Here is a 24,430-nt window from a genome sequence, read left to right as displayed (position 1 = left end):
TAAAGAATACAGAGAGAAAAAGTTTTTTAAAAATCTCAGACAGTTTGTTTCTGTTTTCTCTTTGCTTGTGGAGCAATAGGGATGTTTTATGGGTATATTGTGATCTACCGGGCATCCAGTGATCGTGAGAGAATGTGCAGGCAGTTTACCACTGCAGGGGCATCCGTTCCTGAAAACATAACAAAAAAGGTGCATTGTCAGTGTTATCCTTCAGCTCTTCAAGAGCACAAATTACTGCAAATGCCACAATTAGCTCTAAACCTGGTATATAGTTTGTTGGGAAACATTGAGCAAACTCACAATTACATTACAACGGTAAAGTCTGAATCTTCTGAATCACAAATGTTAAATACATAGCTGAAACAACAATAATTATTATTTAAGAAAAGAGCATAAAAAGTTGTTAAAAAACAGTTTCTTAAGTGCAATGCCACCATCACAGAGTTTTATTTAGGCACGTTTAAAGTGGAAGATCATATTGTGCTGGTGAGACAAGCTCACCTGTCCACTGGCCATGTAACAATGACAGTCTACTTAAGACATATGGTGGTGAAGGGGAGTAAAATGACAACAAAGCATTCATTGTCTCATATAAGCCAGGATGATAACACACGACAAAGCTGCAGTACAGTCCCAGTGGATATCTGACGCCATCACAGACATTCATGCTAACTTTGTGGATACTTTTTAAATCAAAGAAATTACAGCAAACATTAAAGCCAAGCAAAAGCTGAGCTAAAGACAGAGAAGAGAAGAACTGGTAAGTTAGGAGGAGGTAATGATGATTTATTAGTTTGATTAGTATGTAAAGTAAAGGTAGGGAGGAGGAAGAAGCAAAAAAATAAAACGCTGTAACAAAGAGAAATTACACAGGAAAACAAATACAGAGATGGTGACAGGGCATGACTTCATGCAATTTCCTTACCAAAAAGAGATACTCTGTGCCTCACCAAAGCAGCCAACTTACAGAAGATACTGAGGTAGGAGGAGAAAAGAGGAAGGGAGAGAGGAAGGGAGTATAGTAAGGGGAAACAAGGCAGGAAAAATGTTTGAAGTACACATAAAGCAAAAGGAAAGGAAAGGAGATCATGGATATCACACAACAGGAGAAAGATGGAGGGACATGGAAGGAGAGGACAGACACTATCACACTGTCCTAGAGGGAAAGGAAATGCCAAATTTTTCAGGACACATAATTCAAGGTAAGATTGATTTTTTTTTTAAATATATGGTTTTATGACACATACCTTGCAATCATTTCCTTCTCTTTATTTGAGGAATGTCCTCCACTGCCCAATACTTTGGCAGGAGTGGAGAGAAAGTACAGGCAGTGGTTCTTGAAGTACTGATTTACCAGCGGCAAGAGGATCTATAAAAAATAACCCAGCATAAAATATCCATTATGCCAATAATGGCAATAAATAGTATCTGCTTAGTAAAGCTACAGAAAAAAAAGTAAAATAAAAGGCCTTTCTCAAAATCACAAATTGTGGTGATTTTTCCCTACAAACTTTAGCACAGGATTCTGTTACAACTATCATCCTCTGACATCCACGAAAAAAAAAGTAAGACGAATAAAGAAGCTCACCTTGGCAAAGAATTTGATCTCTTGTTCATGTGGTGACTTTTCCACTCTACCGCTGCTAACGACAGCCTCTGTTAGAAAAATAAATAAACAAATAATTAAACCACTTCTGGCTTTATTTCTGGTCTAAACAGCAGTGCACACAGTATAAGTACAAAAATCATCTATGGCTTCAATCACAGTACCAAGATGAGCGATGAATTCCTGGGCAATGTCCATCCATTTAAGAAGCTTCTGAAGGAAGCCATAAGCAAAACGCTTTTCAATGGAGGAGATGTCCTGTTCCATATCCTTTAGACCCCTAGGAGTGGAAAAAAAGATGGAGGAAATATGAAAGTAATTGAAAGAGAAAAACGGATAGCTCTAATCTTAAACTCTGAGAGCTCCAGCTTACCTCGTCACAGCGTATCCATTAAGCTGGAGGAACTTGAGCAGGTCCTGGGCTTTCTCCCTGTCTCTCGCCTTCTCCTTAGCCGTCAATGTGTCATAAGGCACGAGCAAAGGATGAGTACCACCACCTAGCAAGGGCACAAGCCATTTTTAAATCAGCATATCATGAAAAAAGAAAACTCCCAGTTTTAATGTAATAAAAGCTACTCTTGCCTTTGGACTGTAGCTCCAACTTCTTCTTCCTGCCCCAGGTGTTGTGATAGTTTTCTGCTAGCTGTTCAGCCATAGACTATGTGGAAAGAAAAAAAAAATTATTCTACCTGGTTCTTTAAAGGTATGTGAGCAACTTGTGTGACCTATAAATGCTGGGAAAAATCTGACCAGAAGAGACATACTTGCAGCTCTCTGGAGAGGGCCATTCCTGAGATGTCTACCGGCTGAGGGCTGTATCCGTGACTTGGATCATAAGTCGCCTGAAGACAATTTAAAAAAAGATCTTATGTGTAACAGTGTCCATGTGAAGTTTTTACTGAGTTTCTCAGTAAAAGAGAAACTCCATTGTTTCCCCAATTTAATTAGGCCAAGATAAAATTCATTTTGCATGATCCACAAATGTTCTGTTTTTACACTTATGTAAAAACCTTGCATTCGTATATGGACTTTTACCTGAGCAGTTTGAGAGATTTTGCGCGTGGCGGTGGTGGCGGCGGCCTTTTTCTCGACTTCTCCTTCTCCATCCCTTGCTTTCTCTATGGTCCACTCCCATGCTAGCATAGCTTTGATGGATTCTTTAATGGGCCAACGATAAATCTCCTTGTCCTGAGAAAAGAAGGTAGAGGGCTTTACAATTAACAACTAAGCTATACTATGAATACCCATAACAATAATCATGCAAAAATAGTCAAAAGGTCCATGGGTAATGAATACTAATTAAGAAGATCTCGCATCCTCATATTTAATGGAACACAGGGTTACTACAAAAGGTTAGATACGATTAAGTGTTCAGAATTTCAAGCTTCAGACTAAAACAAGTGAAAAATCATTACCTTTTCAGAGAATGTTTTGTATGGCCGGAGCATCGGGTGAGTCTTAGCATTCTCATCTAGCACCTCTCCATACGTCCAGTTGTTCTGAATCTGAAAAATGATTTAAGCAATTATTACAAGCAATACTTTAAAAAAACATTATTGCTTACATTATTCCCTTATTACTGACCTTTTCAAAAGCCCATTTATCATGAGTGTGTTCTGCATACTTGTTGATGAAAGGATCCAGTCTCTCTGGGATGATAGTGCTGAAAATTCAGTCATATTTACTGTTATTCAAATAATCTGATATCTAAACTTAACTTCAGAATGCCACTATGACTTTATAGAAATTACAGTGTAATTTCATGTAAGATGTTTAAATGTGCCTTTTCAGTTACATTCATAACTGCACTTGAAGTTTTAAACACACACACCACACTCCACAGGATGCACTCAGAAGCTGTCCTACAGTTTCACAAGTGCATTGTACACTCTGCACTGGTCACTTCATTCTTATTAGTATTTAAACAAATAAAAACCTTACTCCATGCAATACTGTACTAACTGCGACTCAAAATTTTGTACTGCTGCTCAGTCCTGCCACTTTATCTCATGTGCAATATCCCAATTTTAATTAATTATTGCCACATTTAATTAATTATTTAATGGTGTATTTAATTAATTAATTATGGCAGTCGTGGCGTTCCATAGACCCTGTGCTAGCTTGCATATCACAAATAAAACTGAAACTGGAAACAATCTTTAAAAAATCTGTTCAAATATGTAATTATAACTATACATTACTGACAAGGTACACGTTGACTCTCTTTCAAAAGCAATAATGCACTAAAATAACATCAAACAGTCTTTCTTTCAGTTCTCACTTGGTGGTCTCTACTGGTTTTGGATCAAAGTTGCCTTCAGCATCCACAGAGGCCTTTTTCTCAGTGTGAGAGGAATAGCTGGCATCCACATAGTCAGGGGGGATGGCTCCAGCTATAGCACAGAGGCAGGGCATGGCAATCTTGAAGAGTTCTGCATCAAATTTCTAGAATTAAAATCCATATTAGAGAAGCCAAGTTAGTAAGTCCTTAACTTAAACGATGTGCACTTATGGATGGTTAACAACGTCTCCAACCTTATGTGCCAACGATTCGAAGATTCCCCAAAAGAGCTTTCGAGAAAGATGCAGCTCCTCCTCAGAAGTCACCCCAAAGTTCGCCCATCCATTTGGCAAGCAGTAGTACTTCCAACAGCGCTCATAGTGATTGGTCAGCAGCTGAAGCAATTCAATTAATATGTGATATAAAAATTAGATTATATAAACAAACAAACACAACACTGTTATACAGAAGACTCACCTTGAGAGGCATCTTTGCATATTCATTGAGGATGGGTACGTCAAACACCAGCCGTCTAAGCAAATGCTGCAGCATAGAGGGTCGAAGGTATCTGTGGATATCACCGTAGGTTTAAAACTGTTTGAAAAGGCACGTTTCATCATTCACTTCAAAGTTTGTAATTTGCTGTGAATTTGCTGTTATCATTAGATCTTTCTTGTAAAAGAGATAATGTCTCGAAAACCTCCCCAGGCTGAATAAAGGCTAAACAAATAGAAAATAAAGGCTTCCTTTTCGGAGTTATTTAGCTTGCCAAATTAGCGTATGCTATACAGAGAGGGTTTTTTAAAATACTGACTTGCAGAGGGACATGAGACACTCCTCTATAACATCCCTCTGAGCCTTGGTAAGGGCTCGGCCACGAGACAGGCGATAAATTGTGTGGAGCATGGAGTCGATCATGATGGCCCGGTGGTCTGTTCCAGCAAACAATGGAGCACACTTTGTAAGAAGAGGCAGTACAGCCGAACAGAGGTAGCGGTTCAGAGCCAAGGCCATTTCAGTTGTGCTGAATGCCACCTAAAATCAAGGAAGACAAAAAACTGCTTATACTCACTGCAATATCTTAAGGACAGACAGGTACATTATCTATATCAAAGGGAATCTATAGCAAATTACATCAATATGCAGACTTTGTACTGAAATCTAGAATTTACAGAAGGAAATTTTATCTGTTGGGTCTGTGCCTTTTTTTTCTCACCGTATCCAGAGAAGCTGCAGCTCTCATGTCAGGCAAGAAGCCAACCTCAAGCACATGAAGCAGGAAGTCCTGGTTATCAATACCGTACACTCTGTCGAGGAAGAGTACCATGGAGGCCTTGTGGTCTGGCACAAAACTGGCAGACATCTTGGGCTCAATAATCTGGCCATCTGTGGTTAGATAGGAAAAAAAAACCCTTTATGAAGTAGGACGCCACATTTTGTAAATTATTACAAAACATCCATATATCAGCACAACTTTTTATCCAACCTTTGCCATATGCTGGAATCTGCACAGGTAAGCTGATTACTCCAACCAGGTCCTCTATAGGCACCAGAGACCTCAGGATGGCCCTGATTCTTAGAGCTTCACCCTTACCCGCTTGGATCAGCTGCAAATAAAAAAAATGTAAGTCGTGCTATATGAAATTAACTCCTACAAATCAAACACCCACAGATCCACTCTTCCTGGAGGTTTGAGGGATAGAAATATGTTAAAAGCTGCTCTACTTACATGCATCTCTGGGGCACAGCGACCCAGCAGATCAATGAGAGCCGAGTAAAAGGACATGATGGCATTTCCCAGATGCACACGGTTCTCCTCGTGCTGTTCCTCACCACCAAACCTGCCAATCCAGATAATGTTATTTTCTATAAGAAAATTTGTTGTGCTGCTGTGAAACTACACAGTGATTTGTCTAAGCTGTTATTTGGTGTTATTTTGTCAGCAAAAATCTAATTCACTGCCACTGCGCCAGCCCTTACATGAAGCGCCTGTCTTTCTTAACAGTGGGCCCATCTCTTGCTGGATCCTCTGATATCTTGATGGCCTCCTCCATTGCAGCCAGCAGGCCATTACCACCCTCTCCTCTCAGGGCTGGGCCAAAGCACTCAGGGCGACGAATGAGCAGACGCACCACAACGGTGGCATTCTCTTCCACGCTTTCTCCTAAGGGGAGGAGGTTGTAGGAGGAGGTAAATATTAGTGGCGACTATTTACAAATCTCATCATTATATGATAATCAAAGCCGACCATTAACGAAGACAGCAAAGCGGAGGAAATCCAGGTATCTCTCTCCGCCACAAGGATTCCAGCCAATGTCAGGGTAGCCCTTAGACAAGAGCATTGGACACATCTGCAGTCCACAGCCTGCCAAGTATGTCACCACCTACATCGTGTGAGTACCAAAAGGAGAGATTATCAGATAACAGTTCCACTATAGCCTTTTTTAAAAACATTTTTTCTCTCTAACCATTTCCAGGTCCTGCTCTTGTAAAGCCAAGGCCAGCTCGTTATTGTCAATACAGGAGGCTGCAGCCACATCCAGGGGTGTGGATCCACGCATGCCTACATAGGGATATAATCAGTGAGTTTATTCATTCATCACCTGGTATAAAGATTCCAGCACATTAAAATTCATTTAGAAACTTTTACCTGCATACTTCAGCGAATTAAATTTTATTGTAATTGTTTCATGATTATTCAAAATAAAAAACATTTAAAAATAAAATCTGTCCATAATAAGCCATACACAGAGTACAGTAAACAGTGTAACAGGGGACTCACCCAAGCCGATGCCGCTGTTCTGCAACAGGTAGCTCAGATGGTCAAACATAGAACGCTGGTTCTGTCGGCTGATACGGCAGAAGTAACACAGGAAACGACAGCAGCTGGTCACCATTTGGGGGAATCGAATCTCCTGGGCAAAAAAAACAAAAAACATTTTTCTCAGATGCATAGTGTCTGATGTGTGCTGTGTTATAAATGGCAGGCCTGGAAAGTGAAAGACTTGAAGAAATCACAGTTACCTTCGAATCTCCTCCTCCACCTAACACGTTGACCATCACTTCCATCACAGTCTCATGCATACCCAGAGCTCTCATCAGATTGGGGTGTTGGTAGAACACCTTGTTATTCATGATATTTCTAAAATAAAAAAGAACAGAAGCCATACATCAGTGTTACATTACTTAATAAAATAACATCACATGTTCTATTACTATAACTCAAAATGTAACAAACTAACTCTAAATTCAAAAAGTATGCACTATTTATCCCCCACACTAACCCAATGCTCTGGATCATAAGCCGCTCCTCTTCGGGACCCATCTGGACGATGAGCAGTGATCGGATCTGTCCCAAACACTCAAGTAGTTCCATGGTGTCCTGAACGGACACGGCATTGATGGCATATGCTTTGGGCAGTGCTCGGATCAGCTCGCCAAGACCGTCGTACTGTCGGTGTAGAAGGCTGAACATCAGGCGCACCAGCTCAGGATTCTGAACGAAAGACTCCTGAGCCCAGTGGATCATGGTGTGGGAGATCAGCTCCTGAAGGGTGCCTGGGTGAAATAAACTCAGTTTAACTCTTACCCTAAAACTAAAAAGAAAATGCAGATCGGGTCCTTCAACTGTTTCACAGGTAATCTAAGTGTTAATCTTACTGGGTTTTGGTTCTTCCTCCACCTCTGGCTTTTCCTCCTCCTCCTTCTTCTTACGGAGGCTTTTAACCTTGTCTACTAGACTAAGAAGTCTGCCCCTCAGTGAAGTGTCCACCTCCTCCTCCTCTGGTTCCTCCTCAATATGTATACCTATGGTAAAAATGTGACTACAGCATTAAACACCCATAAACAGCTTTTCACACCTGAAGAAATTCATAATTACACAGAAATGCTCACCACAGTGAAGCAAGAGGTCTTTGTGGAATTCTGCCAGTGTTTCCCGCACGTCCTCGGGAACTGGAGAATCTTCATCCTCCAAATGTTTGAAGTTCGTTAGCATAAGAACCTTAACAGAGAGCACATTATAGCAGCTATATCAGGATATTTTGTGTGTCTTTTGCTATAAATATGGTTTGTTTTGTTGTCGTCTGAACAGCACATGGGAAACTTAACAGTTTATTATCAGATCTCAAGAACTAATGATTAATTCATCAAGTACATGGTTTGTACTTAATCATTAGAATTCATCTTTAAATCCTTAGATCTGATGATAAACTGTTAAGTTACACTCAGTGTAAGTTCTTACTTTCCAAAGATGAATATCAACTAAGAAATACCATCTAAATTAATTCAAACCTGGAGCCAATGAGACACATTTGTTTAGTGTGATAATAATTAGTTATTACCTGGTCCTGTGGAGGTGAGCGGAACTCCCGGGTCTTGCGTGCAGTCTCAGCAGCTGACATGGTGAAGGCTCTCATTAACTGGTTGTAACGGACACGTTGATTGCTCTTAATATCATGGACAAACTGGTCTGAGAATGCTACAATGGCTTCCACCCTGTGTCTCAGCTCGCAATCGCAGAAGTACTGCAGGAGTGTGCACATCTGAAAGAGCAAGGTGAGACAGGAACATAAGTTTTAATGCGTATAATTTGTAAAATATTTTATGATATGAGATCCTCTGATATAAGTTTAAACACCACAGTGACCTGTAGTTTGACAGATTCTGGCAGCGTCATCTGTAGCAGTCCTTCCTCCAGACCCTCCTCTTCCTCCTGTGCTTCTGCTTCCACTGCCTCTGACTCCTTCTCTTCCTCGGCTTTCTCTCCATCTACTTTTCCTCTTTTAGCCTCTTCTTCGTCCTTTTCCTCCTCTTCTCCTTCTTCCTTGGGCTCAGTCTCTTCCTCCTTACCCTCTGGTTTCTCCAGCTCTTTTAGCTCCTCCTCTTCCTCATCCCCAACCCCTTCATCCTCAAGCTCGTCTTCGGCTGCTTCTTCTGATTCCTCTTCCTTCTTTTCCTCAATTTCTCCTTCAGCAGCTCCACCCTCTTCAGCTTCCTCCTCTTCCTTTCCACTGAAAACATTGGGATCGATCATCTTGAGGATGTGCTTGGTGTCATCATCATTGAAGATGCCCATAATAAGCAGTGTACTGATTAGCTTCAAGATTGGGACAAAGTGGAACTCTACACTGCCTCCCACTGGATCCCGCATGGCCTGGCTACCATCCAGCACGGCCTCTCGTAACATGCTAATCGCCTTTGTTTTCAGCTCCTACAGAAGCAAAATAACAAGTAAGTAAAGGCAGAAAACATTTAAGATTTTTGGTTTAATGCACCTTGTCTCCTGTTTCTTACCTGTAGAGGGAAGACAGGACTAATGGTGTACAAATCAGGGTCTGTGCCAACAAAGTTGATGGATGAGAAATGCAGCTTTGGCCGTAAGCAGGTAGTGAGACCAACACCAGGTAAGGAGTGGGCTTTTATCGCATCAGGATAGAGCTTAATGCTGAGGGTCTCTTCGGTCATGGGAACGATGAATTCCCTGTTGGTGCCCAAGCGTGCCCGTTTTGCTGATTCCAGATGAATGCTGATAAGCAGATCATAGAAGCCGCTGCGAAGAGGTCCAGGTAGGTAGGTGTTCTCAATAGCATAGAAAAGCTGGGATTCATCCACATGACTGCATAATGCATGAGCCACTCGGTTGTTCCCAAGTGCGCACACAGCACAGTAGAGCATGAGTGTATGATAGTGGAACTTCATCAGATCCTGACGCTCTGACAGCTCCAGGATATCAATACATCTGTGGAAAAAAAGTCAACTTCATTGCATTGTATGCATTATATGATCATGACAAATCTTTTGTAATAACTATATAGTTATCGCTCTATATATTTACCTTCCCTTTCTTAAATCACACTCTCATGATAAAAAAATTTTTTTTTTGGTTTTCAGCTCTCTTAATGCGGAAAAAAAGAAAATAGCTTCTTCCTATGACATCTCTACATACATCGGGTATAACAAGTAACTGACATTTGCAATGATAAACTTAAAAGATGTAGGGATTGCTGATCTGCTGCTATCTCAATTATTTGTAGCAGGAATGTCAGGTATAGACTCTAAACTTAAGAGTTTTCTGCATCGACATTGTGTTTCTGACCTGTTCTCCTCTGGGATGTGCAGTGCCATCATGATGAGAGGCTCAACACACTCCACCATCCAGCCTAACCTCTCATTTACTTTGCCCACCTCTGGTTTGAGGAAGTGATTTGGCATACGACTCCAGATAACTGGAGTCAGCATCTGGACATCCAGCCTCGGGGGGCACTGAGGGACTGGATTGTTACGTTCACTGCGGAACATCGCAGCTGAGATAGGCATAATGTTCTGATATGAGAGATACAGTAGAGGTGAGTTTACTGTCATTTGAAGGAAAAAATAAATTCAACTAGATTTGAAAAATACAGAAATTCAGATGTGAAGGTACAGGTAAAAAAATAGTGGTTCATTTTATTAAAAACACCAAACATCATCATCAATAAATGATGGACAACATCTGGTCCGATATTAAAAGAGATAAGTAGGAGAATTACAATGCAAGATTGGACCGTGCTCCACTCCCAAAGACCACCAACGTGGGTCTGACTTACATTACCATACATTTCTAAATTGGTGACACTTTAAGAAAATGCAGCTGCAAAAAAGAGTGAAAATAGTTCCATCTGACCTTGAGTTTGCCCAACTCTAGCTGCACCATGTTCTGACTGAACGGCTGAACGAAAACTGCAGGGAAGAGTTTGGTGTTCGGCTCCACCTGACAGAACATAGCGTTGTCACATAGCTCATCAGGATACATTTAAAGCAAAGAATAAAAAACACAGATAAATCTATTTGACTTTCCCTTACCTGGTAGAAAGTATTAATCTCCTTTCCATTTGCCGTAAAAGTCATGAGACCTGTTGCCAGATCAACAAGGCAGCCAATCACCATGTCCTCCTGGCTAAACCGGGTCTGTTGATTGCTGACCAGGTCCCCTCCCCACACCATGTAACAATTACTGTGCTTCATGCTGCAAAGAATGAGCAAGAAACACCGCTGTAATGAAACTCACTCCAGTTAAACTCATCTGTCTCAACTGAAACACTGCAGCTGATCCAAAATGCTTTACAGTAACTAACAAACCAAATAAAAGAAGTAGATGTAAGCAAAATAGAACCCTAACTAACTTTGAATTGTATTTTCTTTATTTTATTTTCTGTCATACACTGTCAATATGAATAGAGCTTCAAATAATGAGTTCAGCATATGTAAAAGTAACCTCAATTAGACTTTAGTTCAGGTTTCAGACTGCTGTCAGTGTTTGACTTCCAAAATTTCAATTTAATATCAGCCCTGATTGTATTTTGTACAAAATATGAGTTTTTTAAGAATAAGAAATTGACTTTTTGCAGCAGCCAGGCGAGGAACAGCAAGTCATACAAAAGTGGGCAATTAGCGTGAGGGTGTCTTAAATAGACACGAGCTAAAACAGATAATGAACTGAGAGGCTGCATCTCAAAGGAAGTAAGATCCATAATTTTTTTTCCACTGTAAATCATGTAAAGCTGCTCTAATGAAGTCCCAGAACAAAAATATGGAGCTAGAAATAAGCTTGATGGGTCCCTTTATTCATTTAGGTACAATGCCAAATTAATATGAAGGCATATTTAATTTGTGATTTCTTTGTGTTGTTTGTCTTTACTTCCACAGCATTTAAATAAACAAATCTAGCCTAAATGCCATTAGATTAAATTAAGATTAAATAAATAATACATAAAAAAAATATATTTATAAGTTTTCCTCAATGCTTGGCCAGCAATAATAAAAATTTATGCACGAAAAAAACTAACCTGTCATGTATGTTGCCTTTGTCATCTCCCACTGTGACAGTGACACTGCGAACCTTGGAGAGGTCAAAGTTTTGATCATACATGTGGTAATCAGGAGTGACCCAGCCAACCCAAACACCAGACGGCTCCTGCCCAGCAAAGATCCTCACAGAGTAGTAATACTAAAGACGGGGGAAAAAAGAAGAAATCATATTATTTTATTATCTACAGATTACATGAAAACTTAAAGCCATCATTCAAATTGACAAAATCTCAGGTAATAATATGTGTAACAGTAGCAAATAATAATGTGAATCTCACAGTGGTGGTATTTTGGATGATCTCAGGATCATCTCTGTCATCAGGGACCACGTCTTCCACCAAACGTGGCACCGTTGGAGGAGCAGGAGGAGGGGCAAGAGGTGTCATGGCTGCCTTCTTGGCTTTGGAGAAAAATCTGTTGTCCACGGAAGATAAATAACATTTGGAATTAGTGTTTTTTAAAGGCTTCTAACTGCTTTACAGTTTCAGTGGATTTCATTCTAAAAGAACAAGCCAAATATCACAACGTCAATTATTGGTATGTAGCACAAATATTCGTAAAATCAAACAAAACAAACGAACAGAATAAAACAGAAGTTGATTGAGATTGTTCTGTTTAATTTATATTAAACCAGCAGCCATAACAGTCCAGAAGACTTTCATTATTTTGCAATGACAAGCTGAAAAACTTACCCTTTTTTCTTTCCCTTTTCTGACATTGTGTCCTTCTCATTTTCCACAGAGATCTCCTTAGGCACAGAGGGGTCCTTCTTGTCCTCGTCCTGCTCCTTGCGACTGGCAGACTTTTTCAAAACTTCAAACTCTGAGTCAGGTTCTACCACTGCGACTTCCTCCTCAGGTATAGTAAGGGCACGGGTGAGAGGGGTGGTACCTGCCGGGATCTTAAAGGTCTCATGGAACTGCACAGGCATGCTGAGTCTAAGGAACATCATATCATTGTTGGCATTCTGCGACCCAAACGTCTTGTGCGTCAGCTTCAGACAGGGGGCGCTGTCCACGGTCCCGTCAACACGGGAGACCTAGGACACAAAAATAAAGAAATCACTCATTTTGAAGTTCTAACTTTATTAAACTTTAAACATGTCTCTGAATAGTTACCTCAATATGGTTGTGATCAGCAGGCACAGGCACAAACTGGGGCAAACTTTTACTGAACCACATGGTGATGTCTCGCTTCATATTGATGGCAAAAGGTTCAAATCCTTCCTGCAGACCACAAATGGCAAAATAGCGCAGGCTGCTGACATTTTGACCCAGATTAATCCTTCCAACCTGAGATAGACCCAGGGTACACACTGGAATAAAACCTGATGGGTAGCATGAAAGGGAAGAAATTAGTTAATAGTTTTTTCAAGCTGCTGCTTATAATGCAAACTGGCAAAAAATAAAGCACCAGTAACTTTTAATTAGTGGTGCTAATGCTGGTACTATAAAAAAAAACAGTTCTTACCATCCCCAATTTCAATATCTTTGAAAGCCATCTCTGAGCCTGAGTCACTGATCAACATTTCTCCATTGAGTGTGAACATGATGTTCATCTCAGTCAGGTCTATCATACAGCCAACTACATCACCAGACTGCCACTGGCGGCCAAATGGTTCATTGCCAATATGCCATCGCTGGGCCTGGAAAAGGTTACAACAAATAAAATATTACTTATTTCCACAAAAACAGAGACATCAATTCCACCAGCTACAGTGTGCTACAGTAACCTTTTTTAGCTACTGACTAATACATCTTGCCTTCAGTTTACGATACCTTGACCTTCTCCTAGCTATACAAAAATAATAAAGACAGTGTGATATTTTCTATTCCTACAACTTAAAGAACTTTCTTCCTCAAAATTCAATATTTCTAATATTTTGAGATCCACATGTCACCCATTCAAAAAGATGTGAATGATTTAGAAAACATTTACACAATATAATTTTTTATAGACCAAGTTAACAAGTCTAAATTCGATTTGTAATGTTACCCTAGTGACTAACCTTATTGCCATTAAAGACGTAAGCCAGTTCATCTGCTCCCAGTTCAGTGTCAGAGCGGACATTAGGACGTGCCCAGCCCACTCTCATCTCCCCCGTTGTGACTGCCTCAAACTCAAAGTACCACTTTCCTTGGGTGACAGCATACGACTTCTCTGCCCTGAAGATTCGTACCTTGTCGCCACGGGTGTTCTCAAGGCCATGGCCAGCTGCAGTGAAAGAGGGAAAACATGACGGATAAGAATAAGAAAGACAAAAATGCTAAAAAAAAAAGGTGGTGCAAAAAAGACACTGTGCATTTAATCAGCGAACACATGAGGACAGATGACTTACTGCTCTCCTGATCTGGAGGCTCAATGTTGTAGCCATAGCCAATGAGTGTACGGACAGCATTGTTAACGCTGTCTCGGTTGGTTTTCTTAGTTCTCTCATCCAGCAGGTTGTAAGGTACCAGACGAGGGTTACGCTTATTAACAATGTCCTGAAAAGTGTAAAAAAATGCAGCTTTATATAGAAAAGAAAAAAATATGCAATGCATGTGAATGTAAGTGATTGATTGTGTACTTTAAGACAGACCATCCACCAATAAATAAAAGATCCACTAAGGATTGGGAAATCATCACCTGGACAATGCTGTAGGTCCATCCTTGCCGTACTCGGTCCCTCGCCCAAACATTATGCCCATTTTCTGCCAGTTTTTCTACAAGCTGATTCTGGTTTGGTGTCAGCTTGACATGGCTGAGATCAAGCGGGGCAGGCTTGTATCCGTTGCTCATCACATAGCTAACAGAAAGATATGGTTACATTTAGATCTCCATAGTTAATGTATAAAATTATGACGAAACAATAAGAAATATCTTTTGTTTTCATACGTCTTGGGAAGCTTGATTTTCTTTAGATTCTCCTCCGCTTTCTCATCACCCATACCAACATGGCAACCCAGTGCTAGGAGAGTCCTGTGGGATAATAAAGTAAAGACACAAGTTCACCAATAATGGGACATAAACTTTCTCCTCTGACCTTTAAATCTCTCAAATCTAACCTGCTACTCACTTGAGAGTCTCAGCAGACATCTGCAGATTGTAGTTCTTCTCTGGTTCAGGCAGACTTTGGAAGTCCACCAGACAGGGATGGAGTTTCTTGTTGTCATCCCTAAACTGGAGGGAAAAATCATAGTTTTTTACCCACATTTTATAAATGTGTGTAAATTTATATATGTATATGTTAGTTCATGCTTTTTTTTTACTTGTGTAAAGCATTTTGAAGCAAAGGTAACATTTTGAAGCATTTCTAACAGTCATATTAACTTTTAACAGTTAAAAGCTCCAAACCACTTAAAGCTGATGTTGTCAAACCACTAATCTTGTATAGTTGCATCTGTTTTGCAGTGCTGACACCATACTCACAATCCCATAGGTCCAGCCCTGCTCAATACGAGTGACAGCCCAGAGTTCGTGAATATTCTCTGCCAGTTTTTCTCGGATACGTTCCAAGTGGGGTGGCAAGACAATCTATAAAGCAAAGGAAAGTCAGAAAACGAAAAGAAACAAAGACATCGCATACTGATTTTAGGTGAGGGGATTTTACCTGAATTGTGTCCACAGGGCAGGGGGTGAAAGATGTGTGAGTGAGGGACAGAGTAGGACCCAGAAGATTGCGCACACCATCAAAGTCATGCTTGTACTCCTTGATATGTTCAATACGCATCCTCTCTCTAGGCAACAAAGCCTCGTAGCATGGCGCATAACCAGGCGGGGGCATGAATTTAAAGTCCCCATGGCGACCACCGAGGAGGAATCGAGCCCTAAGGGGACAAAAACCAAGTGAATCCAAGTCTTTATCTATACGACAGAGGTTTATATACTACTAAACTCCTTTATGACAATGGTTCATTGATCTTTAGAAAACTCATAATAAAGAAAAAATAGATTTTTTTCTGTGCCAGTTCCTGAGCCTGTGTTTCCCTTCTTGTACTCATCAGTCAATGATGCATAAGCCCCATCTCAGCACTCTAAAGATTTATTACAGACAAATCCTGTAAGAGCTTTTAAGTGACAGGACTCTGAAGATTTGAAAGCTATTATTTGGGAGATTAGACAATGATCTAAAGAAATAAAAGAAAAATAATAATGATTAAAAATATAAAACTGGAGAAATTCTGAAATATAATGCAATAATAATTCTTTTGTTACTTCCCCATTGTATAACATTACACCAATAGTCCAATAATTGAATTACAATTTAAAAGGTGACAAACTCATAAAAAAACCATTAAATTAGCTTCTGCCTGCATAATTGCATCAACATGTATCACATGAATTTGCTGGTGTACTAGTCCAGTAAAGAAATTACTGTTTATCAGTTATATTAATCACCAAAATGCAAGTAAATAGTGAAACAGAGGATTATGCTTTATTTGTATGTTAAACTTACTTGACCCCAGCAGAAAAGCTAATGACAGGAAAGAAGAGGCCATCAACATTAAAGTTTTCAAACATTCCCTGAACTGGGTGGCCATTAATACGGAAGGAGATACTGGGCACACTGAGATCCAGACAGCAGCTTACAACATCATCGGCAGCCAGTGTATGTGCACTGGGCGAAGCCACCTGCCGGGCCACAGTACCTGGATAGTAGAGCAGGTAGTGAAGAGGTTGTATTGGTTACAAGAGATTGTAAATCTTCTTGTAAAGAATTTAAGGAAATCTTACCTGACCACAGATGCAGTCCATCAAAGCCATATGAGTAGAGGTCATCTCCCACACCATTACCACCCCAGCCTTCTCCTCCTCCAGGATAGGGGCTATAACCTTCAGTCAAAGCCCAGCCTACCCGCAGGTGAGTCGCCTGTGCTGTCACAAAGGCTTCCACATGGTCTACCATCACCTCATAGTACCACTTCTTATACTGTGTTGACCCCTCACATGTACCCAAGAAGATGTTGGGCCTTACACTGAGTACAGAGGAGAAAGTACATTAGCATTAACTTTTATAGACAACAAGAGAAAATAACTAAAAACTAACAACGTGGAAATATTGCAAAACAATGTATATTTGGACACTTGTGCACCTTTAATTTCTGCAATATCCCAGAAACATTAGTGTTAATACTTGTGTCCTTTTATATTTATATTTATCTAATTGTATCTCTATTTCTACACTTCTTTTTATGCTATTCCTTTGTTGTCTGTTGTATTTATGCTGCTATGATAACTCAGTTTCCTTCTGGGATTAATGAAGTTTCCCTGATTCTGATTTTGAAAACAACTTAACAGTAGTTTAAGTACCTGGTGGCATAGTTTACAATGCTGGTCTGTAGCAAGAGGTCACGACCTGGAAGTAGATTTTCAGTGATGAGGTTCTGGTTGGACCTCACAGCTACACCATTACACACACAAAGAGAGCGCAAGACATCCAGCACCTAAAGGTAGAAGCATAAACACTTTTATCAACTTAATTATCACTGGATTATTCACTGGTTAAGATTACTAAAAACGGAACAGCAAGAACAAAGAATTTTTATGAGTCAGATTCATTCAGACATTCAGGACTGTCTTTACATTATGAGATAAACAGAAGAACTGCTGCCCATGACAGGAGAGAGACAGACACCAGCTAGCTACCACCAACAGGTAAAATTATATTTGCCTGGATTTTGTCTTTGCTTTCTCTTCTACTTTTTTTTCTTTACCAGTTTATAGATCTACTAACTCATGTGATGGCCCACCAATACCTCCTCCACAGGAGATACCGGTAAGAGGAGATAAACTAGTGTCTCCAAAGCACTTTAGCACTGATGTAAAATCAAGCAAACAGGCAGTCCTTCATGCACACACTAATTTCAAAAAGTGCACATTGAGAATGGATGTCGTGTCTGTGTGTCTACAGACATGCATCTAAATCTTGCATATTTTGATTACATCTGCAAATCCTGACAAGAAACAACAGCAAAACAGATTTAACGTGTTAATGGGAAAATATTCAAATATGAGTGCATATCATATGGAGCTAATTTATTTTCCCTTTCAGTTCCTGGCAGTGAAATATAGCCTACCTTATGGTTCCTTCCATGTTTGTCCAAGAGAGAGATGATGGATTTGATGTGGTTCTCCTGGATGATGTTCAGAACCTCGGGGCTTTCAATTAAGACACAGTACAGCACCTCAAGAATACCTAAAAAAAAGGGAAAAGGGTTCACATACTGGTGATATTTACATAATATACAGTCTTCAGGCTATCTGCTGGCTGGCAGAGATTTGTGTCTTCAAAACTGCTGGGTCTTTATCTTGCACTATAAAGCAACTTGAGGCAACTGTTGTTGTGAATTTTTAACCAACTCCTGAACTAGACTGGATGTACTGAATGTAAGGAGACTTGTGTATTTCAGTTATATTGTACTGTATCGAAGGTGTTATTAATCTGAGGATTTTCTAGGTGGAAATAACAAACAACACCCTAGGGCTTAATGCATTAAGCTTTGCCAATTATAAACAGTAGATCCTGCCAAGCCAATTAGTCGAAACACTTGTAATTTGTGGGTGGTGGATGTATGACTGAATGAGTAAGGCGCATTCCAAACCTGAAGAGGCCTCCAGACGGTCCAGCTTGCTGACCAACCAGTCGAGATTGTCACAGAACAATGCACAATTTGATCGGTTACCCCTGATCAGAGAAGCTGTGCAGTGGAGACACAGAGAAAAATCATTTCTTCTTTATTCAGCAGAGACCACATGTAATTTGCGGTTTGTGTTTTCAGAGGTCGTACCCAGCAGTTCATAAAGGAGGTTGACAATCTCCTTCCAGGACTCTGCAGCCTCCTCTCCCGCAAATTCAGAAAAGTGGGCAGCAGTGTTGTACACGTTCAGGCGGTCAATGCACTCCAGCACAATGGTTATCATTCCCTGGGGTTGAAAACAAAAACAAAAGGATCAGGATTCATAATAATAACCTGACAGTTTAGGTCATGTTCACATCCATTTAAACTTATTTTGTATAAAAAAGAATATTCCCCTTTATGCTGAATATAACACTGAAATTACTTCTTGCACTCATAGTGCAAGAGGTTTTGATGGCAGCATGCTGATTACCTCCTCCTGGAAGAGGTTCTGCCGGTTGCGGAGAGAGCGGAGCTTGGTCTGTTTCTCTTCGTGTTCCAGTTCCTCCTCAGGTGGGCGAAAGTAGAAGATGAGATCCTGAAGAGAGAGGATGACCGACTCTAGAGGAAGTGACCCTGTCCCTGGTGACTTGTTCTTCCCACTGAGGGAGTCCAATCCGCTGAAAGAACAAATAAAATTTAATAATATGTTTATATGACTGCATCCTGCTGCAAAAAAGAGTTTCCACTCATCCACATTTTGAAAACATATAAACTTACTTGATGAACTGCCTGAAGAGGCCTGTGGTGCTGTAAATCATTCGAGCAGCCTGTGACTCTTCAGTCTGAGAGCGGGACACAGTCAAGGCATCGTCCATATGGCCCTCCTGGTGCAGAATAACCTGGAAACACAGACAACACAATTACCACATGACACTGCTATTAATTTCCATTGGTGGTACTTAGGAAAAAAGATTTAAGAACCTTAAAAAGGTTTGCCATTATCAATATTTACTTATTTTCACATTAAACATTAAAGCACACAGATGCAGGTAAACAATACTAAAATCTGACAAATGTCTGGACTGCAGGCAAGCCAGCACCCGGACTCTTCCGCATTGATGGTGCTTTTCCACATTGCAAGCTGTGAATATGCAGTAAAGTAGCTCCATATCATCAAAGATCCAGCCTTTCTAACTGTGTGGTGATAACAAGAAAGATCTTCCACAAGCCAAATTAATCCAGATATGGAATCCATGTTTTACAAGAATTTTCAATTTTGATTCGTCCACAGAATAGTCTACCACTTTACCCCAGTCCATTTTAAACGGCCCGGAGAAGATGGCAGTGTTTTTGGATCATGTTCACATGTGGCTTCTTCTTCATATAATAGATCTTAAACCTGATTTCTGGAAATGTTCCTGAGCCGAGCCTATGCATTGATTTCTATGGCAGAATCATGTCTGTTTTTAATGCTGTGCTGCCCAAGGGCCCCAACATAACAGTCATCCAGTACTGATTTTTGGTTTTATCCAGTGTGCACAGATTTCTCCAAATTCTTGGGATCTTTTGATGATATTACGTACTGTGTGTTTGGTATGCAACGACCACAACTGAGAACAGGAAGGCAGCCCAGGGGGTAATTAGCACTGCCCAAAAAATCATTGGCTGCCCTCTCCCACCCATAGAGGTTAGATCCTCCTGTCTCAGGAAAACCAGGGCCATCACAGGTGACCCCTTGCACCCCGCACACCACCTGTTTGACATCACTGCCCTCTGGTTAACGCCTCAGGTCAATCAGGTCCCACACCTCTAGGCTCACAACAGTTGGTGTGGAGCACCCACAATTTCATTGCACATGTACAATGACAATAAATGGCTATTCTATTCTTTACATTCTATTCTGTGCTGAGGATGATGAAACATTCAATATATTCACAATTTTAAGTTTAGGAACGTTTTTTTGCAGATTTGTCATTCTGTATCTCTCTAAGATGCTCTTTGACCTGTTGTCAGGTAACATTAGTTGCACAATTTTAATTTAGCTGTTTCTTTTTCAAAGTAATTACTTTTCCAACCTTTTGTTTTCCACCTACCAAATTTTTTGAGGCGTGCTGTTATCATCAAATTCAAAATGAGCTCATATTGTTCTTAAAATAACTAGACATTTGACATGTCTGTGGATAAAATATTTTTATATTTGCTAATTATCATGTTTTTATTTATCTTTTACACAGTGTGACAACTTTTTCAGAATTGGGTTTGTATCTCACTTTTATTCCCAGGACAGATCATTACCTTTCTCTTCATCATTCCCAAACGAGCAGCTTTAGCATCCAGGGCAGCATATGTGAGCCACAGGCCTGTAGACACATGCTGGACAAAGCACATGGACTCTCCATACTTAATCTCCGGAATGCCCATTCCCTCAACATCACGCTTCTGAGCCACCTCCACCTTCTCCTGCTCGGGGGGAGAAAAGGACAGTAGGTGAGAAAAGTGAAGTCCATGAGAGAATAAATCACAGTATATTAACTATGACTATCCAAATGCACTGAGAAATTCAAATTAAAATGTTGACCTTTGAAGCACGGAAGCAGAAAGCAGACAGTTTGGTGTTCGCCTTCTCTGGATCAACCACCAAGAGGCCCTTTTCCTCATCAAGACACAGGTACCGGCCCGTCGTGATGTGGCGAATACGAAAAGACTGTCCCCACTTCATGTGGCTACCACTCCAACTGCACAAAGTTTAAAAAAAAAACTATAAAGAAGCCAACTAAACTGTTTCATTCACTACTATATTTTGATTTTTGTTGCTGTTTCTTATTCTTACCTTGCCCAGCAATTCAACCAACTAATGTGTGTCACATGACTCCCTTGAGGAGATAATCACCTGATTCTGAGGGGTTCCAGCCTCCACAGGGATCGAGCCTGACTGCACACAGTACCGCCTTCATAGTGAGCCATCCTGTGGCAGAGTGGGCACACACATACAGTATGTACATGGTATCACACTAACAAGAAGTTATTCTACTAAGAGCAACTTAGCGTTCCTATATTCTCACCTGCGCTTTTCTTCTCCTTCCTCTGGTGTAGCGATGGCCAGACATTCATCCATGTGGCCATGGAAAAGCCTGAGAACATGACCTCCTGTTAAATAACCTGTATAAAGGAACAAACATCCAAAGCGATTCTGTGTTATGTTTATTTTTACGGGAACAGGGAAGAGACAGAGTTTTTTAAAGCAGGTTTGTACCCTCAGCTAGTTCACAGCCTGAACTAATTGGATTCATGTTCCAAAGAGTCTGCATGAAGGAAGCGTCCACCATGAGATCTCCGCTGGCATAGGACAGATGCTGGGGACAGAAGAGAAGAAGACGATTAAAAAAGACATACTGTGTATATGTCTCCATCATTGTGCAAAACAAAGAGCAGTCATACCAGGTATCTCTCAGAGGACACACTGACAAGGATGAGGTCGTCACCCACCCTGACCTTTTCACCTTCTGACCTTTGTTTAGAGGCTGGATGAATAGTCCACCAACATGCCTCACCTTCAACAAGAGTAAGAAAAAATCAGCTATTTCCAAAAATATAACAGATAACTTGTGTTTGGTAACAACGTGCTGATACTGCACGCTAATCACTGCTTATATCCTGTAGCCCAACAACAAAGTGGATATAAACTGCTGACTATTTTTGTCAATAGCTTTCATGTTGGCAATAACAATAGCACCAGAGAATAATGAGCTAATACCAGGCCTAAAATGTATTCTGCTGCATTTCCCTTACCGGTGGAATCCTCTTGTAAGCCTACATCGAAGGCCAGCTTGTCCGTGAGGGACCGAGATGTAGTCAAACAGCTCAGGTACTGGACAGATTTTTATAGAGGACATGACGCCAACTAGAGCATTTGAGGACATCTTATACAGGTTTACATTTATTTCTTGCTCATTTCTAGCCTTACCATGCCTGAGTGGTGGTGTCTCAAAAGGATGGCATGACCATACAGTAAAGTGCGATGACCTCCACCCTGGGACGACTGAGGTGAGAAATTATAAAAAAAAAATACTTAACAGGCCAAATCAACACAAGTGACTGTATACTTTAACAAACACATTGACCTGATGGGGGGAAACAACGACACATTTTTAAAGGTTCAAAGGTCAGAAGAAAAGATTAGAGGCTGGTTGAAACTTTGAATAACTGAAAATGAATGTACTAAAGATCTTTAAGCTCTATTCATTTGTTAAGCCTGTCCTTTATATTGTCCATTATATGTAGCAACTTTTGTTGAATTCATTGATCCTGTATATGGTGCATAGACTTTTCACTCAAAGTACACATCCTATTAGGATCAATAATATGTATCTTTTCTTTCAGATGTGCTCAATTTATGTAAACAATAGTTCTAGTTTAGTCACAAGTTTATATTAACCAATAGTGACCTGCCCAATTAATTTATTTAAACCCTAATGTCAGTCACCATAGGTTATAGTCTCAAACACAAGCAAACATTTAACATTTAGGGGTGTTGACAGGAAGATAAGACTAAACCTTTATTAAGGGTTTAGCACCCATAATCCACTGAGATGAGTTAGGGGCAGGTATGTCAAGTGTTAGGATGATGCTAACAGCTCTAAACTGCATTAGCATTAGCACGAGGCTTGGTTAGGACAGGTGTTGTGCTGGGGATTGTGTTGTGGGCCTTATCCCCAAGAGCGTGTGTTAAGAGGGAGCTAGGCCTGTCCACAGCTCCGGGGTGTCCAATTTCTCCATCCATCCCTGACATATGTTGGTGGGAACCTCTGCTGGGCTGCATGCCATTCTATTCTCATCCTCTTGTTCATCAGTAGGGAAGCCTGGCTCTTCCACATCTTTCAACTCCTGTGAAGCAGGAACTGTCTAGACTAGTCATAATGCAGCTAATAAAAGGCTTGAAATAGTTTCCCTTAAAGCTAGCTTAAGATCATTGCCTCAGCCGTATCAGCTTTCATTCACCTGTCTTATCAAAGATTCAACACTGGGTTTTTTTTCTTGATGTGCTAACTGATATTTTGATTGTATACTAATCAAAATGGCACATTGTAGTTAAATTGTGACAAGCATACTGTCATCTGTGTTTAACTGGTAATCATCTGGAAATGAAAAAAAATACCAAAAACAACCAAAAGTTTCTCTTACAAAAACCTTCAAGGATCAGAATGCCTTAATAGTAAACCCAAGTGTGTACGTTTATAGTGAATTAATCTTTTTTATCAATATGATAACATGTTGTGAATAAAAGGAGAACTGGGATGTGTTATAAAAATGGACCTGTTATGCTCATTTCCAGCTCTTCATTTTTATTGTTTGACTGCTAGAGTGGCCTCACACTGGGCTTTGGTTCAGCCCCTTTTCACCCACTGTTGTAGCTCCTCCACCTTTAAAGCCGCGCTCCCTTTAAGGCAGCTTTCTTCAGATTGTCTGGATGGTTTTAACAGCATGTGGATGGGGCTTATGTGCTCTTTGCGAGAAGTGTCTGTTTGACATGACCATATTAAGGATGTCTCCTCTTGCATCATACACATCTAAGTGTAGAAAAAACTCTGACAGACCAGATCCCGAGTGTTCTGTTTCCGGGGATTGTCTTTACATACGACCTTATTATTTGAATGTTTGGCCATGTTTAGTATGAGCATCCACAACTGAAGTATATGAGGAAAAAAAAGAAGAGCATAACAGGTCAATTTTTAAGACTCACAAAGAACAATGACCTAAAACAAATGAGCAACATCAAGCAAGGTAAAATAATAATTATGATGAATGGGCTGCGTTTTGCACAAAATGCAAATGAGTGATGTATTGCGACGCCTTGCAGCTATGTCTCATATTGTGGGATAGATTGAAGTTTAATTATTAGAAAAAATGCTGTGCTCTATTCTTGCTTCAAAACTGAGAAAAAAAATCTAATCTTTCCCTAAAACTTTACTTTTTTATACTTAACAGTGCTGTTTTTAATAGCTCAGCACAGAGACAGTGGACTTGAACTCCACCAGTTGCTAAAAGCTATACACAGGTGTTCATGACAATCACCTACTTATGGTGAGGGCTTAA

General features: G+C 40.3%; 1 protein-coding gene across 1 annotated transcript in view; it reads right to left on the bottom strand.

Annotated features, from left to right (window-relative positions):
• Positions 1–24,430, bottom strand: part of ryr1b (ryanodine receptor 1b (skeletal)) — a 67,868-nt gene that overhangs the window by 27,343 nt on the left and 16,095 nt on the right. Inside the window, exons 6-65 of the mRNA XM_063493728.1 lie at positions 22,302–22,376; positions 22,127–22,205; positions 21,776–21,888; positions 21,591–21,690; positions 21,400–21,496; positions 21,228–21,302; positions 20,916–21,072; positions 20,633–20,797; positions 19,115–19,236; positions 18,828–19,014; positions 18,506–18,641; positions 18,320–18,415; positions 17,795–17,913; positions 17,028–17,161; positions 16,452–16,693; positions 16,174–16,366; positions 15,328–15,544; positions 15,147–15,251; positions 14,794–14,897; positions 14,613–14,696; positions 14,364–14,523; positions 14,074–14,221; positions 13,744–13,949; positions 13,206–13,380; positions 12,854–13,062; positions 12,428–12,774; positions 12,014–12,149; positions 11,714–11,874; positions 10,731–10,893; positions 10,552–10,638; positions 9,985–10,211; positions 9,183–9,627; positions 8,536–9,099; positions 8,231–8,431; positions 7,782–7,890; positions 7,548–7,694; positions 7,172–7,445; positions 6,912–7,029; positions 6,670–6,802; positions 6,356–6,450; positions 6,136–6,271; positions 5,868–6,051; positions 5,617–5,728; positions 5,374–5,494; positions 5,104–5,273; positions 4,702–4,922; positions 4,365–4,455; positions 4,142–4,282; positions 3,888–4,051; positions 3,191–3,269; positions 3,022–3,111; positions 2,642–2,794; positions 2,371–2,448; positions 2,189–2,264; positions 1,980–2,103; positions 1,771–1,886; positions 1,589–1,656; positions 1,248–1,369; positions 926–975; positions 109–169 (exon numbers count right to left, since the gene is read on the bottom strand). Coding sequence (XP_063349798.1) covers positions 109–169; positions 926–975; positions 1,248–1,369; positions 1,589–1,656; positions 1,771–1,886; positions 1,980–2,103; positions 2,189–2,264; positions 2,371–2,448; positions 2,642–2,794; positions 3,022–3,111; positions 3,191–3,269; positions 3,888–4,051; positions 4,142–4,282; positions 4,365–4,455; positions 4,702–4,922; positions 5,104–5,273; positions 5,374–5,494; positions 5,617–5,728; positions 5,868–6,051; positions 6,136–6,271; positions 6,356–6,450; positions 6,670–6,802; positions 6,912–7,029; positions 7,172–7,445; positions 7,548–7,694; positions 7,782–7,890; positions 8,231–8,431; positions 8,536–9,099; positions 9,183–9,627; positions 9,985–10,211; positions 10,552–10,638; positions 10,731–10,893; positions 11,714–11,874; positions 12,014–12,149; positions 12,428–12,774; positions 12,854–13,062; positions 13,206–13,380; positions 13,744–13,949; positions 14,074–14,221; positions 14,364–14,523; positions 14,613–14,696; positions 14,794–14,897; positions 15,147–15,251; positions 15,328–15,544; positions 16,174–16,366; positions 16,452–16,693; positions 17,028–17,161; positions 17,795–17,913; positions 18,320–18,415; positions 18,506–18,641; positions 18,828–19,014; positions 19,115–19,236; positions 20,633–20,797; positions 20,916–21,072; positions 21,228–21,302; positions 21,400–21,496; positions 21,591–21,690; positions 21,776–21,888; positions 22,127–22,205; positions 22,302–22,376 — 9,062 coding nt within the window. The remainder of the gene's footprint in view (positions 1–108; positions 170–925; positions 976–1,247; positions 1,370–1,588; positions 1,657–1,770; positions 1,887–1,979; positions 2,104–2,188; positions 2,265–2,370; positions 2,449–2,641; positions 2,795–3,021; positions 3,112–3,190; positions 3,270–3,887; positions 4,052–4,141; positions 4,283–4,364; positions 4,456–4,701; positions 4,923–5,103; positions 5,274–5,373; positions 5,495–5,616; positions 5,729–5,867; positions 6,052–6,135; positions 6,272–6,355; positions 6,451–6,669; positions 6,803–6,911; positions 7,030–7,171; positions 7,446–7,547; positions 7,695–7,781; positions 7,891–8,230; positions 8,432–8,535; positions 9,100–9,182; positions 9,628–9,984; positions 10,212–10,551; positions 10,639–10,730; positions 10,894–11,713; positions 11,875–12,013; positions 12,150–12,427; positions 12,775–12,853; positions 13,063–13,205; positions 13,381–13,743; positions 13,950–14,073; positions 14,222–14,363; positions 14,524–14,612; positions 14,697–14,793; positions 14,898–15,146; positions 15,252–15,327; positions 15,545–16,173; positions 16,367–16,451; positions 16,694–17,027; positions 17,162–17,794; positions 17,914–18,319; positions 18,416–18,505; positions 18,642–18,827; positions 19,015–19,114; positions 19,237–20,632; positions 20,798–20,915; positions 21,073–21,227; positions 21,303–21,399; positions 21,497–21,590; positions 21,691–21,775; positions 21,889–22,126; positions 22,206–22,301; positions 22,377–24,430) is intronic.

This window comes from Pelmatolapia mariae, linkage group LG14 (assembly GCF_036321145.2).
Source record: "Pelmatolapia mariae isolate MD_Pm_ZW linkage group LG14, Pm_UMD_F_2, whole genome shotgun sequence".
NCBI classification, from domain to species: Eukaryota; Metazoa; Chordata; class Actinopteri; order Cichliformes; family Cichlidae; genus Pelmatolapia; species Pelmatolapia mariae.
Note: the sequence above shows the minus strand (reverse complement) of the source record. Positions and strands in the feature narration are given on the sequence as shown.